General features: G+C 40.5%; 1 protein-coding gene across 2 annotated transcripts in view; it reads right to left on the bottom strand.

The window, feature by feature from the left end:
* Positions 1–1,102: 1,102 nt before the first annotated feature.
* kcnip4a (potassium voltage-gated channel interacting protein 4a) overlaps positions 1,103–18,205 on the bottom strand; it is a 265,668-nt gene continuing 248,565 nt past the window's right edge. For both annotated transcript variants that reach the window (XM_068001705.1, XM_068001699.1), the window contains exons 4-8: positions 16,123–16,193; positions 13,656–13,763; positions 7,261–7,365; positions 5,513–5,575; positions 1,103–1,911 (exon numbers count right to left, since the gene is read on the bottom strand). In XM_068001705.1, the coding sequence (XP_067857806.1) occupies positions 1,864–1,911; positions 5,513–5,575; positions 7,261–7,365; positions 13,656–13,763; positions 16,123–16,193 (395 nt within the window). In that variant the 3' untranslated portion in view covers positions 1,103–1,863. The remainder of the gene's footprint in view (positions 1,912–5,512; positions 5,576–7,260; positions 7,366–13,655; positions 13,764–16,122; positions 16,194–18,205) is intronic.

Below are 18,205 nucleotides of genomic sequence, written 5' to 3'. Positions count from 1 at the left end.
CAAATGCTGGAAAATCTCAGGGCAGGGAGTGTCTGTGATTTTCTAATATACACTGGCAGTGTGCGAGGTGGAGGGTCTCACAAAATTAATCTGACAATTTTAACATTGTTGTAGTTTTTGTTTGCATGGACAGTAAATTTTGCAGTGCAAATCCGCAGTGTAGTTCAGGCCTGAAATGACTCGAGTGTGAAGCAGAATGCAACTACTCCAAGGAATCTCGCTCCACTTCGTTCTGGTATCAGATTGAGGCCTGACTCCAGATTCAAGCTCTATTTATAAGAGTAAATTTACAGAATCATGCTCCTGGTATGTAGCCTCATCTATTGGGAGTGTGTATCAGAAATTCAGATGTACATTAAGTTAAATGTATGGAAAATCATGGAGAGTGCACGCCTGAATTTCCAAACTGTGCCCTGAGCAGGTGAAACCAATTTGTACAATGATTCAATTGCAGTGTAAATGCATCTTAAATATTAAATTCATGGAGCCACCTCAGCCTCTTTGTTACAACTTGATTTAATCCACGTTTAATTTAACTCCATTATCCATTTTAAAAACCACTTCAAATTTAAGAGACTGCACTGAGTAGTGAGTTAGCATAAAGTCCTCATCTCTGTGACTTGAGTTTAAATACAACTAATAAGATGAGAGACTGCTGAGAAAATAGATGTTTCTGTGGCACGGTGTGGAGTACTGAGGCAGGAAAATATTCATCCATAATTCTTATATTTTCAAAGTAATAGTTTTAGCATGCAGTTGCGATCCAATATAAAAAAACAGTTTAAGGAGTGTGGCTGCCACTATAAACCATTTGAAAAATCTTTTCACTGACTTTGTATTCATGTGACACAAACAATGTCATCTGTGCTGCAGTGACTTCCTTTCTGAGATTGAATGTGTCTCTGGCAGTACAGGATGATACCAAGGATGGGAAACTCTAGTTATGTTCTTAGTAAATTGTAATGGTTCAACACTACTATATCAGCACTGTGTGTTCAGTTTTTGGGTGAATGTTGTACTTTGATGTTGCATGATCTTCAAAGACATTTGTGGACTGAAATAAATCAACACCAGAAAGTCCCCCTTGATAAACTTTCTCTCTTTATTGTTGTGGGCTGTTTTGTTTTTACAAAATGTACACATATCAATACACAAAGACACTATTGTAAATCTCAAATGTACAGGGACTGCACTACTCCTCAATTCTTACATTGTAAATGAATCAGAGCAGATTAGCTTGTACGTGTCTTTAGGATTCCATCTGTATACCTGAAATAGTCATGTGACTTCTACCTTGCCAATAAAAGGTGCTGTGTTTACTCTAGTTAAGAAACTGCGATGTACAAATGGATAGTATGTTACATTTCATTTGTCTTCTTTTCTCCACATTGCCCTATGTATTATTAAAATTACACTTAAATGGGCTATTGGATCATGTTTGGTTAGTCACACACACACACACACACACACACACACACACACACACAATCTGCTTCTCATCCACATGACCAAAAGTAATATCACAGTAGTGACATAACCATAGTCTTTATTATCTTTAGGAAGGCTCCTTGTTTCAGATGCTTAGTTTAAGAAAGCATGCATTTTACATGTGCAACTAACTTAAACATTTTAAAATAATAAACTCCATTCTTAATGTCATGACACTGATATGTTCATAACTCTGAAAAATATTTACTAGTTGAAAGCTTTACATCTGAACAAAACTCACTTGCATAATACATTATTTCAGCATGTTGCTGAGTTCGGTTATAGTAGTAGTGGTTTCTCCACTGATCACAGTCACTCATCCTTTCATTTAGAATCTCTGATGCTGTCTTTTAAAGTGCTTGATTGTCACTGTTGTTAAATGACATTTTCGAAGAGTTGCATGGATTTCATGATGTTCTCATCCTGTGCAAAAGAAAGCAGAAGACTATGAATCTTTAACCTACAATAGCAACTGGAATGCACTGTGCAACAAATCTGACACCAGCCAGAGGAATGAATCCCTATCAGATGAGTCTTTAAAAGATGGCTTTGGATGAAGATGGCTCTTCAGCACATTTGATCTCATCCCTCCAGAATACTAACCTTACTGTCTTCCCATTATCATTGTCTAGTTGTTTAAATTATTCGAGTGTCCTGCCATCAGCCATACTTCCCGGCACTAACACTCAACCACTTTGCAAAAAAATACTTCCTGACTCTATTCAAGCTTGCCCTTCACATCCTTGAACCTCTAGTCCAGCTGCCTTGGCATATCCAAAAATATTATTTTGGGTTTACTTATGAATTATTGTTGTTTTACTACAGTGTTATAGTTGTTTGGAAGATAGGAAACTAATTTAAGAGAATGATGGCAATGTAATATCAACTGTGCTTTGCCCATACTGTTACATTCTGCTTTCATCATTGGCCAAAAACCTTTAAATCATAAAGTGACATTAAGAGATTGAATTTCTCCCGATCATCCTCTGTAACTTTGGCAGAAGCTCCGGCAATTGATTGGGACAGTCCCACAGAAGTTTAATCCCTAAATATTCAGTAATGACCTAAATGAAACTTACAAAATATGGAAGATGCAGGAGATATGAAATGAAAAATGACCAACTGAGTTTTCCCTCTATTTGATGGCCTACTGAAACACTCCAAACTCCAGAGCAATGTACACCATGAGAATTTCTATTTGCTGGACAGGAACTATACATTCTCTCCCTGTAGGGCTATGCCCCACTTTTCTTAGCTTATGGAACTTCGGTGCAGATTAGTAACAGTCAAGGCTTAAGGGATCCAAAAGTGTGTTTGGGTTCTAGTGAAATATAACTGAGCTAAATGGCACAGTTTACCAGTATCGAGCACTGCTACTTGATCAGCTACACCCAGCCTCCCTATTAGGCAATTGGTTTACAAGATTATCTGTAGCCAAAGGGAAAGAATCCAGCTCTCAGTATCAGGCCTGCCCCTCCAGGTCATATCAATGAGCTTGGCTGGCTGTTCAATCATTAACAGGAACCCAGAATATTGCAGACCTGCCTAACTTAAAGAAAGTCAGAAAGAATGTGCCTTTCATGACCTCAGGACATCCCAGAACGGTTTATAGCCAAGGAAGCACTTTTGAAGTGTAGTCACTGTTGTAATGTAGGAAACGCAGCAGCCAGTTTTTGTACAGCAAGGTCCCACAAATAGCAATGAGCTAATGACCAGATAATCTGTTTTAATGATGTTGATTTAGGGATAAATAATGAACAGGACACCAGGGAGAACTCCCCTGATCTTCTTCAAATGGTGCCATGGGATCTTTTACGTCTACCTTAGAGGGCACACAGGACCTCAGTTTAATTTCTCTCAGATTACCAAGTCTGCCACATCATTTTGACTTGATTCCAATCTTCCATCACTAGGCATATCAACTTGAACCCAACTTGACCCATGAAGAGAATAATCACTAATCTGTCATTAGATGACTAGCAAACACAGGTTTAAGACCTCACTAGGTAGAAAGAAGTACCAGGAACTCCCCATGAGTGGCACATGGTGAGCAGTGCACATAAAATGTGTGAATATGTTGCGACCATCTTCTTGACTACAGCATGGACACATCATATCCCATTGAACAGTCATTCCACCAGGATATTATTGGATTTTGGAACTGTATCAACTGTAGGCACCTTGCATTTTTAATGGTGACTTAGTTAAAATAAGTAACTGTTTTTATGGTTAGGACAAGTGATTTGGGATCTACACTAATCCCATGTAACGTGATTTGCTGCCTGAGTCCTGCGATTTTGCATAACAAATTCTTAAGGTCGTCAAAATGACTGTCTAAGTTGATTGGAGTGATAAATCATTTGCCTTATTTATGGTTGCATACAGTTTGTAAATTTTAAAATGTTGACTGAGAAAATAGCTTTACCTGTCAGCTCTGTAGATGTGAAGTACAAGAATGGCTTGCAGATATAACAGACATTAGATACTGGGATAGTTTGGGAATCTGACTAGATCCTGATTTATTTTCAGCACAATAATTGCACAAACTGCAACAATCATCTTATTCAGTCCATAATATAATGCAGAATACAAGTATTTCACATCCTGGAGCTTTAGATTTGTTAAATGAGTTTCAAAAATATGTTTCCATGAAAACTGGGTAACTTTTATCAAGAACCTGGTGGTTTACACAGTATTAAATATTAACAATTTAAATATTGAAAAACATAACTGGGCAGCTTATAAAATACAGTTAATAAGAATATGTCCTGCCAGTTATGATTTAGTGAGTGAATTATGCTGGCTGTAATGAATGGTTTATTTTGCATAAGCTACCTACTCTTTCCCTGAATCTCTGTTTTGTCAAGGATCAACATAATAGAATCATGGACATTTTGTACAGAAAGAGGCCACTTAGTCCACCATGCTTGCATTAATTCCAGATTGGACCTATCTAATCTACTCCAAGGGGTTGAAGTGGACAAGCAGAGGGATTTAGGGAGGAAATTTCAGAAAGTGGGACCCTAGCGGCTGAAGGCACTAGGTGCCTTGAGGGGGGGGTGGGGGGGGGGGGGGTGGGGGGTGGGGGGGGAAAGAGAAGGAGGATGTACAAGAGGCCAGAGTTAGAGAAATGGAGAGTGTTGGGATGGGGGGGTGTTGTAGGACTGAAGGAGGTTACAGAGATAGGAGGTGTGAGGTCATGGAGTGGTTAAATGACAAGGATGAGAACTTTAAACATAGTCACACGATATTACAAATAAAATGTATTTTTAGTATTGTAACCTGAAGAACTGGTTCAGAAACCATGCTAAAGCAGTGCAGCTACTAGTCTCTCCCTCCTAATAAAACTCTTATTTTGGGTGTAATTTGAGCATAAAATACTGCAAATAATCTAAACATGTAAACTCCTTTTTTGAATAAAATATAATTTATACACCTGTGATACTTCAGATAATATAAACTTGCCTTGGGGGCAGTGTGTCTTTAAGCGCATGTACAGTAGATATGTGTATAATCATGTGTAGGTCAGTAGAGGGGTAACAGGGCAGCTGACTCCTCACATGCAGAACGTGGTCCACTCCCTGCTGACAATGTGGAAAATGTTCTGCAACGAGCACACTATTCTTCATTTTCATTTATGATTGCTTTTTATAAAACCTTAACATCAAACCCGGAGTAAAGGGAAGATTTTCTAAAAAAAGGATTTTTATGAATAATAAGCCTGCCTTACAGCCAATCTAATCACAATAACCAACCATGGATTTCTAGTGTTTGGCAATTATGTGCAGCCAGTTCTTTAATTGCGACCAATTATTAATAACTGGCCAAGTTGTTGTATTCTACTAATTTCAATTTTATAATTGCAACGCATAACACAAAACTGTAAATAGTCGTGCGTCTAAAGTATCAATAGTTAGCAACCTTGGACATCTGAGTGAGAAAGAGAGAGAAAAAATAGAAAGAGAAAGAAAAAAAGGAAGAAATGCTCAGAATTATGGACAAAACCAACTGACAAACCACTCACTTTTTGGCAGGTATCAATGAATTCATCAATGGTGACAACCCCATCTTTATTTTTATCCATTTTCTGTTAAAAAAGATAAAGTAAAAAAATAATAATTCTATTGTGACATAAAAGACAGAGAAAACATATTATTGACAGAAATAATCCCCTGTAGCATATGGGAACTGGTAAAACTGTTGGGAAAACACATAGAAGCAAAATAGTTTATATTTGCTAACACATTTCTGATTATCTAAATATTTGGAATAATGAAGATGTCATCAATGCTGCCATACAACCATGTAGATAACCCAATGGAGAGTGCAGAGACGGCAATGCACTGTGTCACAAGGCAGCAAGATGCAGACTTGTACTTGTCATTTCTTATGTTGCTAAGCTACTCGGCAGCAAATTCCCATGGGTCTCTATACCGGCACTTGCCCCACCTGTGCCCTCCAGCACCAACCCCGCTGCAGTATGTGGGGTCAGGGGAAGGGCACAGTGGACACGCACACCATGACAGGTGCACCTTGGTCTGTCTCACGGCCTCTTGCACCCTTCAGGAGGCCGATATGCTTCAACCCATTCAGTGTACAAGCCCCCAAACTTACAGCGGATTCCTTTGAGGCCAAGAAAGTGAGAACTCTCAATATAGGGAGTCACTGCCCTCAGCGACATTTCCAGGTCCTGTTGGAGTTTATAGACATTCTACTGGATTCCCATCGGAATCATGATGGGAACTCACTGCAATGGCCGAGGAATTCCCAGGCCCTTATCTCTAGGTCTACCATAAAATATTTCACCATAAGGAAGGAGTAGTCAGTGGCTAGGTCACCCTGGGCTACTGTTGCTTTGCTTCTGTGAGGGAGCTTTGAGAGGAACGTTAACAGAGACCTGGGCCTAAATTTTAACCCAGAAGAACAGTTGGGTTGGGGAGGGGGCAGTAAAAATTTTAAAAATCTAAAACCCGCCCACTTCCGGTTTCCATGGAGGCAGGACAAGGGGCAGGCGACCAAGCCGCACTTAGGAGGCAGGTCGGTCGCTGAAAACTTTTAAGGAGGCTGCGGGCCTCCATTTTTACAGCTTTTTTATTTTTTAACTCCTGGAGGCCAGAATTCCCGGGCCTTCTGCTTCACGCCACAGCAGAGGAGGCAAGAAGGAGGAAGGAGGAAGTCTCCGAAAGCTTGTGAATTTAAAATAAAATTGCTGGACTATAACTTGGTGTTGTAAAATTGTTTACAATTGTCAACCCCAGTCCATCACCGGCATCTCCACATCATGTTTCTTAAATGATTGCAGAGTTTTTGTTCCACTGCTCTGTCCGGAAGTTTAATCCATAAGTTGATCACTCTTTAGGTGAAGAAGAATTTCCTGATATCTGTCCTAAGAATACCTGCTCTGGTTTGAACCTGTGTCTCCTAGTTCTACTGCAGTTTAATTTAAAGTAATATTTAGGATTTACCTTTTCCATTCCCTTGACAATCTTATACACTCTCCGAAGCCTCCTTTCCGGGCTGAGAAGCCTTAGTTTCTCCAGTCTTTTCTCATAACTCTGACACTCAGGATCAGGCTTTTGTTAATTTGAAGTAACCCCCATATATAGTTAGCAATGTACATAGTACACATAGGGGATATTTTAATGGAACAAACAATTTTTAAATACTTTTGAAAGAATCCTTTGAAGTAAATAGCTAGCTGTTGCATTTTCATCAGTTTTCTGAGTTAAATGTGCTGTGTTTGTGTTCACTATAATATTGCATTTCACATACCTGGAAAAAAATTTCAACATGCTGCCTGGGTGTTTCATCTCTGAGAACAGGATACGTGTATTTTCCCATCATGTCATAAATAGATTTCATAATGTCCAACATCTCCTGTAAACCGTAAGGATTAGAGAGGTATATGATTAGATGAAACCAATACATGCAAAAATATCCATTCCACATTGATTACATTCCACACAAACATTATTCTACAGCTTTTCCAGGCTGAAAACTGCATACATCTCCTTTCCAGAAACCTTGGCTTCCCTTTTCTTACGGGGTGGGTCTATAGTGACCCTGACCCTTTTTTTCTGGGTTTGTGCTCATTGCGAACACAGGATGGGCTCCTGGTGAGATGTCAGTCACCAAGAGGGAGCCCACTGCTATGAGAGAGAAAAACACCTTCAGTGCCTGGAGTCGGCGGCAGTAGAGATGGGAGGTTGGGAAATCAGCTGCTTTCCAGGCCCTCGCTGTCATTTACTTACAGCTGGGCAGTGAGGAAGCAGTCGACTAACCTACGTACAGCAGTGCAGGGAGCAAAATTCAGAGTTAGGGTGGGGACGCAGCAGTCAGCCTCCCCACCTGATTCCCACAGGCTTATCACCACTTTACAAGCTGAGGAAAATTCAGCTGAACATGATAAGGACTCCAATGCCCGGTGAGGAGGGGGGCGGGCAGGTCGGTGGACGTCCTCGTGGGCCTGTCCAAGGTGGCTATCCACAGGTCCAGGATGCTCGCAGTCCGTGGGGGCGGTCGCTCGGCCTGTCTGCCTCTCTTTCGCGGGTTGCTCTGCGCCCGGGTGGCCCTGGAGATGGAGCACGCGGTGTCTGCCGGTACGCTTGAGGCTTTCCGCGACCGGTGGGCACCGCAGGGGCTGGAATGCATCCTGAACGAGGATAATAACATTTTGATTTGAACACTTGGTTTTGGTTTGTTTGGTTTTTAGTTGTTAAGCACACCCCACACCCCCCCTTCTTATAAAAGGGGGGCCTAATTTAGAGAAAAAAAGAAAGAAAAAAAAAATTAACCCCTTTCACTCAAGCAATTTTAATGTTACAAAATATAGTCCAAAAAAAAATAAGGACTCCAATCAATGCAGGATTCTGCTCAGCTGGAGAAAGTCTGCAAGGCCTGAGGTGCAACACAACTGTTCCTTCTTTCTTCTCTAAATGCAAGAAGTCTGAGGCAGCGCTGCATCAGACTCAGACGGGGCACATCTGAGTAACAGAAAAATGAAACTTCTGCTCATGCAGTAGAGGATATAACAGCCAGGGAGCTATGAGGGTGAAGCCTAGAATATAATCATTGTACTGTTAAACCTTTGTTACTGGACCATCCAAAACAATGAAAGAGATCAAACCTCAGTGTATTCCTGATGTAGTAAAGCTAGTGAAATGATGGCACTATTTTATACCATAGCCCATTATACTGGAGAAGTAGGTGGCAATCGGCAACATCGGCACAGGACAGACTTGAGGGAATTGGTGAGTAGACAGCACTCATCTCTAAAAACTTCTCCTAGCTGAGGAGGATCAACTCTTCTTTTCTAATGATTAACTTTCAAAGCCCCTAAGCATTTTGTATTTTTTTTTAAATGTCCTTGTTTTACATTATATCAGAGGTCCGTTTACATCTTTCTACATTAAGGTATGTTAGTTAGCCAGACCTAACCAAAATGTAATATTTAGAGATATGCAAAGCTTTTCACACAAAGCGAAAGTGTTGCCCTGACTGTTTATGTAATCGTTTATATTTCACTGACCCTCCCTTTTCAACTGTTTTTAACTCCCTGATAGAACACCTGGCTTAATTGTCATTTTTTTTTCACTGACACCTTGCATCAGAGCTGCTCAAATGTCTCACCCAAAACACTAACTATCTTTTCTGTTTCAGATGCTGACCATCCTAATGTGCAATTTCTGCATGTTCTATTTTCATTTCTGATTTCCAACATTTATAGAACCATCGAATTTACAGCACAGAATGAGGTAATTTAGCCTATGTACCTGTGCCACTGCTAACTCTTTAACTGGATCAATCTACTTTCATTCCATTTATCTGCCCTTTCTCCATATACTTTTACATTCTTCCTGTTCAGATGCTTATCTAAATCCCTTTTAAATTATGGGCAACATTTTTTGAAACCCTTCGCCTTTGGTGGGGAGCATATATACAATGAGCAGATTATCAGAAAATTGTGGGCTGTGCAACCAAAACTTTCCAATAAGACACCCATTACGTGCAAGGCCATGCCATCAACATAGAGTCTCAGAAAGTCTTGCCCACAACCTCTGCTTCGGTGGCCACTTGTGGTAAAGCATTCCATTTTCTAGTAATTCTGATCAGATTTTTTTCTAACTTACCTTTTTTCTTTTAATCTCCATTTTTAATTACTTTCCTAATTTAAGTTGTCCCACGAGTGTTTTAACACATTGCATACACCTTTTCAACAGAACAGAAGTTACTGAACACAGGTCATAATATATTTGAAGCTAAAATGTTCTGAATATTATCAAATCCAAGAACTACAATTTATTTCAATCCAAAGTTATTAGTAGACAATAAAAGGAAGTCTGTAACAATAAAATCAGTTATCAATTGAACCTTCTCCCTGGCACATTAACCTTTCTATTGATTGGAACAAAATGCCTCCAGGAAGCCACGAGCATATATTAATGCTTTCATCATTGCAGCTGACAGTGTTTTTTTATATTAGGTGGCAGAGGAACTGGATGCTTCCAGAGGCAACTATGAGAATGATAGATGTCTCACGAATTTGATCTTGGTAGGTGCTGGGAACAGAGAAAAACCTGGACAAATTGACTGGAGTGTTATAAATTTATCACAGACTTTCTCCAATTTTGCGCATGAAATCGGGCAGGATAGTGGAGGAAAACAGGGCACAGTTGGTTGGTGAGGTCTATTTCTGCGCCATCGCCTAGACCTCGATCTCCTTCCTCCTGTCTGCAAAGTGATGGCCGCGGGCCACCCTTTTCCTACCCACCACAGGTAAATGTCAGCAAGGGCAGGGACCCGGTTCTAGGCTGATCTCTCTCTCCTTACTGCCGCTGTCTCTGCCAACCCCACGTACTGCTAGGGGTAAGGTAGCATTAGGCCCTGGGGCAGCAGCAGTAGTAAGTCCCTAAAGTCGATTGATGGAGGGAGAGGGCCTAGAGATGATTGACCCCTGGATTTTGGTGGGAACCTTTTAAGATTGAGGTGGCCCTCTGCCTCATTTGTGCTGAATCATCCAAAGGTCTTATAACTGACAGGGCTAAGGTTTTAAACTAAAAAGGGGGGGAAGTGAGGGGAAATTTAGAAATCAAAAGAGAAAAGTCAAGGCAACAGAACAGTGTAGTGATTTGGGTAAAGATAAGCAGATTGTGGTAGGGACAGAGAGTTTAATGGTATAGGTGCATCAGTGCAGAAGGTCAAAGCAGGGAAAAATGGTAAAAAGATAAAGGCTCATTATCTGAATGCACGAAGCATTCGTAACAAGATAAACAAATTAATGGCCAAATAGAGATAAATGGGTTTGATCAAATAGTCATTACAGAGACATTGTTGCAAGGTGACCAAGGTTGGGAACTAAATATTCCAGGGTACTTGACGCTTTGAAAAGACATGCAGAATGGATAGGGTGGTGGGGGTAGCCCCGATAATAAAGGAATAACACAAGGACAGTAGTGAGAAAGGATCTTGGCTCAGAAGATCAGGAAGTAGAATCAGTATGGGTGGAGATAAGAAATAACAAGGGGCAGAAAACGCTAGTGGCAGTAGTTTATAGGCCCCCTAATAGTAGCAATACCATTGAACAGAGTATTAATCAAGAAATAATAGGAGCTTTTAACAAAGGTAATGCAGTAATCATGGGGGACATTAATCTTCATATAGACTGGGCAAATCAAATTGGCAAAAGTAGTTTGGAGGACGAGTTCTTGGAATTTATTTGAGAAAGTTTCCTAGAGCAATATGTCATGGAACCAACCAGGGAACAGACTATTTTAGATCTTGTATTGTGTAATGAGACAGGGTTAATTAGTAATCTCGCAGTAAAGGATTCTCTGGGGAAGAGTGATCATAATATAACAGACTTTCACGTTGAGTTTGAGAGTGGCGTACTTAAGACCGAAACTAGAATCTTAAACCTAAATAAAGCCAATTACATAGGTATGAGGGGTGAGTTGGCTAAGGTAGATAGGGAAATTAGATTAAAAGGTATGACAGAAGATAAGCAATGGCAAACATTTCAATAAATATTTCAATAATCTCAACTAATATACATTCCATTGAGAAATAAAAACTCCACAGGAAAAGTGATCCACCCGTGGCTAACTAAAGTAGCTAAGGATAGTATTAGATTAAAAGAAAAGGCCTATAATGTTGCGAAGAAGAGTAGTAAGCCTGAGGATTGGGAGAGTTTCAGAAACCAACAAAGGATGTCTAAAACATTGATAAAAAGGGAGAAAATAGAATATGAAAATAAACTAGCAAGAAATATAAAAACTGATTGTAAGAGCTTCTACAAGTATGTAAAAAGAAAAAGAGTAGCAAATGTAATTGTTGGTCCCTTAGAGGCTGAGACAGGAGAAATTATAATGGGGAATAAGGAAATGGCAGAGACGTTAAACAAATATTTTGTATCTGTCATCTCAATAGAAGACACAAAAAGTATACCAGAAATAGTGAGAAAACAAGGGGCTAGTGAGAGTGAGGAACTTAAAGTAATTAATATCAGTAGAGAAAAAGTACTGGAGAAACTAATGGGACTAAAAGCCGATAAATCCCCTGGACCTGATGGCCTACATCCTAGGGTTCTAAAAGAGGTGGCTGCAGAGATAGTGGATGCATTGGTTGTGATCTTCCAAAATTCCCTAGATTCTAGAACGGTCCCAGTGGATTGGAAGGTAACAAATGTAACACCGCTATTCAAGAAAGGAGGGAGAGAGAAAACAGGGAACGACAGGCCAGTTAGTCTGACATCATTCGTCAGGAAAATGCTGGAATCCATTATTAAGGAAGTGGTAACAGGGCACTTAGAAAATCATAATATGATTAGGCAGAGTCAACATGGTTTTATGAAAGGGAAATAGTGTTTGTCAAATCTATCAGAGTTTTTTGAGGATGTAACTAACAGGGTAGATAAAGGGCAATCAATGGATGTAGTAGATTTGGATTTTCAAAAGGCATTCGATAAGGTGCCACATAAAAGACTGTCATGCAGGATAAGGGCTTATGAGGTTGGGGGTAATATATTAGCATGGATAGAGGATTGGTTAACGGACAGAAAACAGAGAGTAGGGATAAATGGGTCATTTTCAGGTTGGTAGGTTGTAACTAGTGGGGTGCTGCAAGGATCAGTGCTTGGGACTCAGCTATTTACAATCTATATTAATGACTTTGATGAAGGGACCGAGTGTAATGTATCCAAGTTTGCTGACGATACAAAGCTAGGTGGGAAAGTAAGCTGTGAGGAGGACACAAAGAGTTTGCAAAGGAATATAAATTTGTTAGGTTAGTGGACAAGAACGTAGCAGATGGAGTATTATGTGGGGAAATGTAAGGTTATTCACTTTGATAGGAAGAATAGAAAAACTGATTTTTTTTTAAATGGTAGGAAACTATTAAATGTTGGTGTACAGAGAGATTTGGGTGTCCTTGTCGAAGAAACACAAAAAGTTAGCATGCAGGTACAGCAAGCAATTGGGAAGGCAAATGGCATGTTGGCCTTTATTGCAAGGGGGTAGGAGTACAAGAGGGGCACGGAGATTTCGGGCCATTTACTCAATTATAGAAACACCTTAGAAAAGCCGAAGCAATTACCAAAGTAACAGGTTTAGTGAATAATGGAAATACAAATCTTCCCTGTAATTTAGATTTGATGGTAATATTATTCATTGTGATCTGTTCGAAATGCTGTATATATGTTTCTGCCTCTATAGAGAATGCCTAGGCCACCCCATTATAAGGACATCTGTTTAGTCATCGTACACTTTATTGGAGTACAAGTAATCACAGAATGACAGAATCTTAAGGCACAGAAGGAGGCCATTTGGCCTGTCGTGCCTGTGCCGGCTCTTTGAAAGAGCTATCCAATTAGTCCCACTCCCCTGCTCTTTCCCCATAACCTTGCAAATTAGTTATCTTTAAGTACATGTTCAAATGGTGCACAGTAGGACACCTTTATGTAGTAAACGGAATCCAACAGTTTTATTGAATCTCACTCAAAAGCTGAGAAAAATTCAAGGCAGAGAGTCAAAATATCCTGGAGAAAGTCCACACATTACTAAAGTCAGGAGAAAGTGGGACTCCAATTCATGATGTGTCATTGCCAATGTGCCAAGAAACTCTTTTTCAACAAATATAAATTCTCTGTAAAGAAAATGAATTGAGTATTTTACCTCTTTGGTTACATATCCATCCTTATTTATGTCATATAAATTGAAAGCCCATTTAAGTTTATCCTGTATTGTTCCACGAAGTAAAACAGAAAGACCCATGACAAAATCCTGAAATGACAAAGGATTAGGAGTTTAAGAAGTGTTGTTCAACCTACCTATTATATATAAAAAACAGTGATTAATTTCAACATTATAATAGCTTTGCATTTGTAGGTGGTACTGTGAAAGAACATTTTACCACCTAACATTATATGACTGTCAATCAAGTGAGCTCAAGCCCATTGTCAATTCTAACTGTAGTACTTAATGTTCACCACAGGGTGGCGCTGTAGCAGCACATTTCCTGGAGAATGGCAGACATCTTGCTAAAGCTGAGTAAAGGCAATTCCATTGTACAGAAATCTATTCTTTTGTGCTTTTCCTACTCCTGCTGTTGCCGTCTGATGTGGGTTCTACTCTTGGGGCCCATTCTGCTTGCCAGATCATTCTGTTTGGCGGCAGTATTCCACCAGTGTTTATTAAATGGCTACTCTGGCCACTGGGCCATTCTGCCTATTGCTGCTGGCTGCTTAGCTGCCCTTGTTTGATTGCTTGCCAGCCAATTGGCTGGTCAGCCTGCCTGTTTACCAGCCTGTGTGCTAGCTTCACTGGACTTACAGTACTGAGACACTGTTACTCGCTGCCACCCCTCAGCCCCCCCGAGCCCTGTGGTAACCAGAGGGAAAAGCCATTTTTCATGCTGCATCTTTTTGTTCCTGCCGATCAGACTCTTGATGGCCCCTGTCTTTATTTAATAAATTTCCACAGCAAAGCCTTCATCATTATTTAATTAATTCTTCCCAGAATAGCACTGATCTTTATTTAATTTTGTTGAGTGAAGCCTGGATCTTTATTTAATTAACATTGCTGACGTGTAAGGGTCCTTTCAATTTATTAATGCAACGTCTTTATTTAGTTAATTTTGTTAATTTTCCCCCATCTTCTCACTCATTCTTTCAGCTTATTCTACTACCCCATCCCCTTTCCCCTCTTTCCATCCTGTTCTCCATTCCCCATCATCTCCCCACTCTTCCCCCTCCCTTTCCTACTCCTTAAAATAGTTGTGTCACTGGTTCCAATAGTGCAGCCACTTTCTTTTGCCTCCAATCCAGTTCTGATGTTCTCTGGCGGCCTTTGATTCTCTCTCTACCCATCCCAAACTGCTCTACCTTCCCCTCCTAACCCACCGCGCTGTACCTTGCCATTCTGCCAATTCTCACCCTCTATCTTCACAGTCCTATGTCTGCCCTGGTCCAGTTGTTTTTCACCCTCTATCTCTCCTTGACTGGACATAGTCTTGGCTCCCTGTGTGCAATGCCATGGGAAATCGAATAGTATCTATAGAATACAAAGGCCACTCATTGACACTTCTCACAGAATAATGGGCAGATGCAATTCCCAAAGCACCAGCATACCATTTAATAAAAATTAAATTTGACTTATTCAATCACTGTGAATCAGTGGCCCTGTTATCCTTTACATGGAATAAGCACCCTTATTGTTAGAAAATAGCGAAACCTCTGAGCAATGCCATGGGAGATCCAGTAAAAATATAAAAACAATATAACATGCAAAATAATACTGTGCGCATAATATGATAATACTGTTAATAAACTAATATAACCCTTTATTCTAAAGATGTTAAACTAAGACCCCATTGCTTGTTCCAGTGGTTCAGGCAGACAGTAAAAATTCTGTCCATTCCACCAATACCATCAAAAACATATTAACTGGTCATTCATTTAATTGCTGTTTGTGGGATCTTGTGCACAAACTGGCTGTCGTGATTGCCTGGATAGCAGCATTACACTTCAAAGTAATTTATTACTTGTTAAGCACTTTGAGACATTTCTCAGAGATGCGATAAGATGCTATATAAATACACCCAAAATTATGCATGATTTTCCATTGACCTTACAGTGGGTAATACTGGATTAAAATAATCTGCTTCCCAAGTCAGATTGATTGGATCTGGAACTTAGTTGTCAGTTGTGAAGATTGATGTAAAGGTTAAAATCAATGTCGATTACGCATTCTGAGTTATTTGGCACAAATATCAACTGAATTCAAATGGTAGATCTGAGTCATTGCTGTGATAACATGTTTTGAGTGTACTCCACTGGAAGGCACATTGGGGAACCGATGAGTCCAAATCATTCATTCATTTCTTCCTTGCATTGCCCCTGGTGGTTCTCCCATGCTTCGAACTCTCCTGTTACTGTGAAGGGAGCTGCAGTAACACCCTGACACCATTAGCTGGATAGGTGCCAGGCTAAGCACCTGGAAGACTAAAATGGGATTCAAGCAACCATAAAATAGGAACAAAACTGATAGGAGATCCTCTTAGCAAGGATTTCAAACATTGGGGCTGACTAAAAATATATACAGTGCGCAGATTCAGTAAAGTATATAAAAAAGTAACACTCACCTCAAAACTCACTGAACCATTGTGGTCTGTGTCGAATGCATTAAACAGAAAGTGTGCATACGTGGATGCGTCTGGAATGGAAAAAAAGTAACTTTCTCAACAATTCAATTAAAACGTATTATATGCTGCAAAACTTCCAATTGGGATGAATTTTATTTCATCAGATTTGATGTGAAAGTGAATTGACACAATATTAGACCAATAAAACAAAAGAGAAATGAAAACAAACAGAACCCTGACTGTCTAGTATCCTGCATATTTTCAATTTCATGTTGCAAATTAAATAGACCTTCTAACTCATCACATTTTTGATCGCTGACGTTTTCACTGACATTTTCATTATCACTTTATTAAATGTTGTCAAGAGCTATTAACCAGAGTCAGAGAATTCTTTTCTTGAGCTCATAGACATCCTCCAACTAAATATTGGGAAGACCGAAGCCATTGTTTTCGGTCCCTGCCACTAACTCCGGTCAATAGCTACCGACTCCGCCCCCTCTGAGGCTGAACCAGACCGTTCGCAACCTTGACATCCTATTTGACCCTGAGATGAGCTTCAGATCCCATATCCGCTCCATCACCAAGACCGCCTACTTACACCTCCGTAACATCACCCGTCTCTACCGCTGCCTCAGCTCATCTGCTTCCGAAACCCTCATTCATGCCTTTGTTACCTCTAGATTTGACTATTCCAATGCTCTCCTGGCCAGCCTCCTATCTTTCACCCGCCAAAAACCTGAGCTCATCCAAAACTCTGCTGCCCATATCCTGACTCGCACCAAGTCCTATTCTCCCATCACCCCTGTACTCACTAGATTGGCTCCCGTTCCAGGAATGCCTCGATTTTAAAATTCTCATCCTTGTTTTCAAATCTCTCCATGGCCTCGCCCCTCTCTATCTCTGTAACCTCCTCCAACCCTACAACCTTCCGAGATCTCTGTGCTCCTCCAATTCTTGCCTCTTGCGCACCCCTGATTTTAATCGCTTCACCATTGGTGGTCATGCCTTCAGCTGCTGAGGCCTTAAGCTCTGGAATTCCCTCCCTAAATCTTTCTGCCTCTCTACCTCTCTCTCCTCCTTTAAGACACTCCTTAAAACCCACCTCTTTGACCAACCTTTTGGTCACCTGTCCTAATATCTCCTTACGTGGCTCGGTGTCAAATTTTGTTTGGTAACGCTCCTGTGAAGCGCCTTGTAATGTTTTACTACATTAAAGACACTATATAAATGCAAGTGTTGTTGTAGACATTATGTCTATCATGCCAACAAAATAATACATTTTCCATCACTGCTGCTTCTGTGTTGGTTACACACGTTGCTAACACAATAAGGCTGGTCTACACTTTGTGGGAAGTTCTGAAGAATTTTAAGTAGTCTGTGGCTAATCTAGTTGTTAAATATTATGGGGCTGAGGTTCCTTAAGGGTTGCACCAGCCTCTGCTGTTTCTGGGAATTCCTGTGTAGCAAAGTACGGGGGCGGAACCTCCAACTTGACCCTTACTTGGGCACCTGTGTCAGAGGGAGTGGGGCTGAGGACGGAGACTCCCAACACTGTAAGGCCTTTTGCCTGGGGTGGACAATTCAGGTTGGGTGTATTACTGGAGGTTTGATCATGTGACATCTGATCATATGATGTTCGATCACATGACATGTGATTACAGGACACTTGCCTGCAATTTGTTATTGCACTTACCTTAGAAAGTTAGGCCACACATGCAAAACACTTTCCTTTAACTGTTCCCCTTGCACTCTGTTTCTCCATGTCTGGAACTATCCCAAGCTGCCTGTCGCTTTACCTAAATATTGGGAAGACCGAAGCCATTGTTTTCGGTCCCCGCCACTAACTCTGGTCAATAGCTACCGACTCCAGGAATACGTCCAACCTGAATTGTCCACCCTAGGCAAAAGGCCTTACAGTGTTGGGAGTCCGAGGGGTGGGGAACCCTCCCCACCCCTCGGACAACCCTTCCCCCAATTCATTAAAACATCCCCTTTTAAATCTACAGTGTTCATTTTGGAACTTCACTCCACTCCCTCAACTGCAAAAGAGTTCGAAACTAGAACTCTTCAAAATCATGTGTAT

This window comes from Heptranchias perlo, chromosome 1 (assembly GCF_035084215.1).
Source record: "Heptranchias perlo isolate sHepPer1 chromosome 1, sHepPer1.hap1, whole genome shotgun sequence".
Classification (NCBI taxonomy): Eukaryota; Metazoa; Chordata; class Chondrichthyes; order Hexanchiformes; family Hexanchidae; genus Heptranchias; species Heptranchias perlo.
This window is presented reverse-complemented; position numbering and strand designations above follow the sequence as displayed.